Genomic DNA, 5,000 nt, shown 5'->3' on the forward strand with positions numbered 1-5,000 from the left:
TAGATATATATCCTTTTTTTAGTAATTTACTTAATAATCTAAGCTTTTCTAACAACTGTGTTATTAACATAAAGCTTTATATGAAATGACATGTATAGCAAATAGCATTTACAGTTAAATTCATTAACAAAACAGGAGTGTTATCACAAGGTAACGGCACGATCTATAATCGTTACGATAATTTTCTTAATAAAATAAAACTTGTTTTTAAAAGATTATATCAAGCGAGGTCATCACTTATCATCAAAATGTGATTCACTTCAATGTATGAAAAATCTATAACGTAAATTAATAGATGTAATCTAGAAGATAATGCACTTGAATGCAGAGAGACATGGAGATTTGGCAACAGGGCAACATCAACGGCGTTGGCATGCTAAGAGAAGAGGTCAGTCAGCTGATTAACTCACCTGCCCCCAGGGTCCCCAGGGCCACGCGAGTCTTGTATGACGCAATATCATCCCGTTTTCTGTTGATCGTTTTCGTTCTGGGAATCTTTTCACGGATATTTTTCGACCTTCAAATTCTACTGATAATTTCTTTACTTGAGATCTGTGAAATCTTGTGTTAGTGTTCTATTTATGATTTCTTTTTCTTTTTATCTTTTATTAGGAAATACACATTTACAATTACAATTCATAATATACATATACATCATATATTTGCATGAATAATATTTCATTTAACATACAGTATTTACAATTGTAATTTTTACTATTCATCTAAATATGTTTTCAGATAAGAAATATATCGACTCATAAATAATTTTTAATAGAAGTTTTGAATCCTGTTTTATTTATAGTAAAGGTCTTTAACATTCTAATTTTTCACAATATCGAAAATGCATTTTTAATAGATCTCCAAGCGCGTCGAATGTAGACGCTTGAAGGTTTAAAGGCCCCTCATGAATGGCAGGGGCAAGGGACAGTGACATTGCCCTATCAAGCAGGACAATGCCCTAGAGACTGACCATATATGCATATGATCAGCGCCCTAGCCCCCTCTCCACCCAAGTTAGGACCACGGAGGGCCACGCAATGGCTGCTGATGACTCAGCAGATATACCTATAGGCTCCCCAACACCACCACCCCCCTATCCTTAGCTTACAAGAATGGTGAGATTACATCGACCAAAGGAACTAACGAGTTTGAGCAGGGCTCGAACCTCAGTCTGTCGTTCACCAGTCAGGAAAGTTACCACATCGGCCACGACAACCCTTGCAACATCATTGCTTGCAGTATGTCTTTGTTTATTAGGTCGGGAAGAGCAAAGAACACAAACAACTGTGATACTAGTAATGGATGCTGACTACTAATGTCAAGATGGCATAAGTTCATAAGTTCATTCATAAGATACGCGAAGCATCTTCAGATCAATGTGGATTCATACTCTTGGATATTTCTCTGTAGTTCAATCTTGCAGCGAATGTTTTTATGTGGTATTGGTTGACATAAGTCTCTCTTCATAGTTTGTATATAACATATCTATTTTAACGTTGCTACAGGTTTAAAGGTTTAAAAGCCACTCATGAATGGCAGAGGCAAGGGACAATGACATTGCCCTATCGAGTAGAACAATGCACTAGAGACTGACCATATATACACAAGATCAGGGCCCAATCCCCCTCTCCACCCAAGCTAGGACCAAGGAGGGCCAGGCAATGGCAGCTGATGACTCAGCAGATAGACCTATAGGCTCCCCCAAAACCGCAAATCCTTAGCTCACAAGGATGGTGAAGTTGCAGCGACCAAAGAAACTAAAGAGTCTGAGCGGTGCTCGAACCCCAGTCTGGTGTTCACCAGTCAGAGACATTACTTTTATTCAGTACTTCTTATATTAAGTATAGATTACTTTTTTCTTTTTCTTTTTTCCCTTTTCTCACGGGGCTATTTTTCTCTATTGGAGCCCATGGGCTTGTAGCATCCTTGAATTAGTTGCCATAAATGCCTCTTCGTAGTTTATATATGACAAGTCTATTTTAACGTTGTTACTGATCTGAAGGTATTTTATACTATTTTATTCTCTACTTCTTATATATACTTTATCTTTTTTTATTTCCTTTCCTCAATGAGCTATTTTTCCCTGTTTGAGCCCTTGGGCGTGTAGCTTCCTTATTTTCCAACTAGGGTTGTATCTTGGTCAGTAATAATAATAATAATAATAATAATAATAATAATAATAATAATTCTCTCCCCATATAATAAAAAGCAAACGTCAAATTATGTATATATATATATATATATATATATATATATATATATATATATATATATGTATATATATGTGTGTGTGTGTGTGTGTCCTCCGATCATGCTCAACGGCAATACGTAGAGCTATTCGGTCTCTCTCCGTCGCTCGGCGGGTAAAGGGGAGAGATAAGGTAGTCATACCCTGTCGAAAGGATTGTAGTGAAGAAAGGAAGAGGGGGTTTGAAGGGTTGAATCTCCGTGTATTTAGCCGTCCTTTTTGACGGGTCGCGTACACTGGTAATAATAATAATAATAATAATAATAATAATAATAATAATAATAATAATAATCTATTAATGGCACCTGCTTATTTCTACACCAAGGTTAGTGGGGATGACGCACAGAATATCATCACCATCTGTGACCATGAATAACAGCATTTGTTACACAACACAATATATTTCAAGAGAAAAAATTAAACCTCGATATAAACTTCAGCAATCGATATCCAATGGCAACTCCACACTTTTATCAGTAACGTATTTTGCATAGTTGAAAAAAAAAATTGCATTAAAAAACGATAACAAAGTAGGGTATAAATTACGGTCGCCCGTGTTTTACTGGAATACGGCTGAGAACAGTATACTTTTACGTTGAATTTCCGATTGAATTTACGATTTTTAAGTGTATTTAACATGAATTTAAAGTTGTTTATTATATTCAAAGGCATTATTTACTCTGGCTATAGCCGCCATGACTTTTATTTCTATTTTAATCACACTAATAAATACATCAACAATAATTTGATGAATAGAATAATTGGGCCAGTTTGGATCTAATTCAATTTTTCGATAATGCTGTTTCAATTTTGTGGTGGGATTTAGAATTCCCGTTAGATATAATAATAACTTGTTCGTAATGGAAACCATTGTTGAATGATTTGATTACGCAAATGAAATGGGAACTGTTTGATTAATCATAAATTTGTGGGTTTTTTTAAATATCTCTTATTAAACGTTTTAAGACTGGTCATGAATAATGGAGGCAAGGGACAGTGACAATGCCCTAGCTTGTAGGACAATGCTTTAGAGACTTGCCATATATGCATATAATCAGAGCCCAAGCTAAGACCAGGGAGGACCAGGTAATAGCTGCTGATGACTAGCAGGTAGCCTAGCTAGTAAGACAATGCTTTAGAGTCTTGCCATATATGTATATAATCAGCGACCAAGTCCCCTCTCCATCTAAGCTAGGACCAGGAAGGACCAGGTTATGGCTGATGATGACTAACAGGTAGCCTAGCTAGTAGGACAATGCTTTGGAGACTTACCATATATGTATATAATCAGCGACCAAGTCCCCTCTCTATCTAAGCTAGAACCAGGGAGGACCAGGTAATGGCTGATGATGACTACCAAGTAGCCTAGCTAGTAAGGCAATGCTTTAGAGACTTACCATATATGTATATAATCAACGCCTAATTCCCTCTCCATCTAAGCTAGGACCAAGGAGGACCAGGTAATGGCTGATGATGACTAGCAAGTAGCTTAGCTAGTAGGACAATGCTTTGGAGACTTACCATATATGTATATAATCAGCGCCTAATTCCCTCTCCATCCAAGCTAGGACCAAGGAGGACCAGGTAATGACTGCTGATGACTAGCAAGTAGCCTAGCTAGCAGGACAATGCTTTGGAGACTTACCATATAAGTATGTAATCAGCGACCAAGTCCCCTCTCTATCTAAGCTAGGACCAGGGAGAACCAGGCAATGACTGCTTGAGACTAGAAGGTACCCCTATAGGCTTCCCAAAACTCCCATCATAAGCTCACAAGGTTTGTGAAGTTGCAGACTTCGAGCTCGAGAGGGACTCGAACCCCAGTCCGACAAATCGCCAAGCAGGGACGTTTTTAGAAGAGAAGAGAGGAGGAAAAGAGGAGAGGAGAAGAGAAGAGGAGAAGAAAAGTGAAGAGGAGTCTAGCTCCATCCTTCACGGAAGACCTTGTGCAGGAAATTTAAAGAAAGTCACGTTCATTTCGAATAAGAGTGCAGGCCAACACTAGGGACTAGACCGCCCCCATCCCCACCCCATCTCCTGAACTATGGACATGTAGTAACTTCATGCAACTAAAGTGAATTAAACTAGTTTATAAAGTCATTGCCAATGAAAGAGAAATAGATAAAATTTAAATCTAAAGAATTTTACGTTTGAGTTTAGAAAGTTTCTATATTTTATAGAAACATATATCTGTGTTGCATTGAAATAATAACTATACGTTATCCTTTTACTCCTGAAGACAATTTATATCTGTTTATATAATTCATTAGGTTTTTAACAATAGTTCTTTTTATGTAACTAAATACAATATTTAAACAAAATTTTTCATATTTAACAAAACAATTCGTCCACCTCCTCCACGAAAAAGTATAAACACAAACTTCTTTTTTTTTTCTTCTTTCTTTTTTTTTTTGCAGATATCACCATTTCACAACTTCCAAAATGGAGTCCCTCTGCCGGGCGTATCAGGAAACAAAAAACTTCCCGTCCCTCAGCTAGTTGGTGGAGATGGTCTTCCGGTATCAGGGACGCAAGGTTTGTTTACGCAAATATGTAATGTATAATATCCTAAACATAAATAATAATAATTCTCTTAGTAAACTTCATAACTAAGAGTTTTTGCTTTAGAGTTCCGTTGCTTAAGGGTAGGCTACGCTCAGGCACAGTATTTTATTTGAAATATAGATATGTACTTTAGAATGATATCCTAAATATTAAAAAAAAAAAAAAATAATTCTCCTAGTAAATTTGA

The 5,000-nt window shown here is 36.7% G+C and overlaps 1 protein-coding gene across 5 annotated transcripts in view; it reads left to right on the forward strand.

Annotated features, from left to right (window-relative positions):
* The window catches only part of LOC137632797 (uncharacterized), a 93,127-nt gene that overhangs the window by 79,901 nt on the left and 8,226 nt on the right, over positions 1 to 5,000 (forward strand). For all 5 annotated transcript variants that reach the window (XM_068364885.1, XM_068364888.1, XM_068364889.1 and 2 more), the window contains exon 9: positions 4,666 to 4,783. In XM_068364885.1, coding sequence (XP_068220986.1) covers positions 4,666 to 4,783 — 118 coding nt within the window. The remainder of the gene's footprint in view (positions 1 to 4,665; positions 4,784 to 5,000) is intronic.

Source organism: Palaemon carinicauda, chromosome 42 (assembly GCF_036898095.1).
Source record: "Palaemon carinicauda isolate YSFRI2023 chromosome 42, ASM3689809v2, whole genome shotgun sequence".
NCBI lineage: Eukaryota > Metazoa > Arthropoda > Malacostraca > Decapoda > Palaemonidae > Palaemon > Palaemon carinicauda.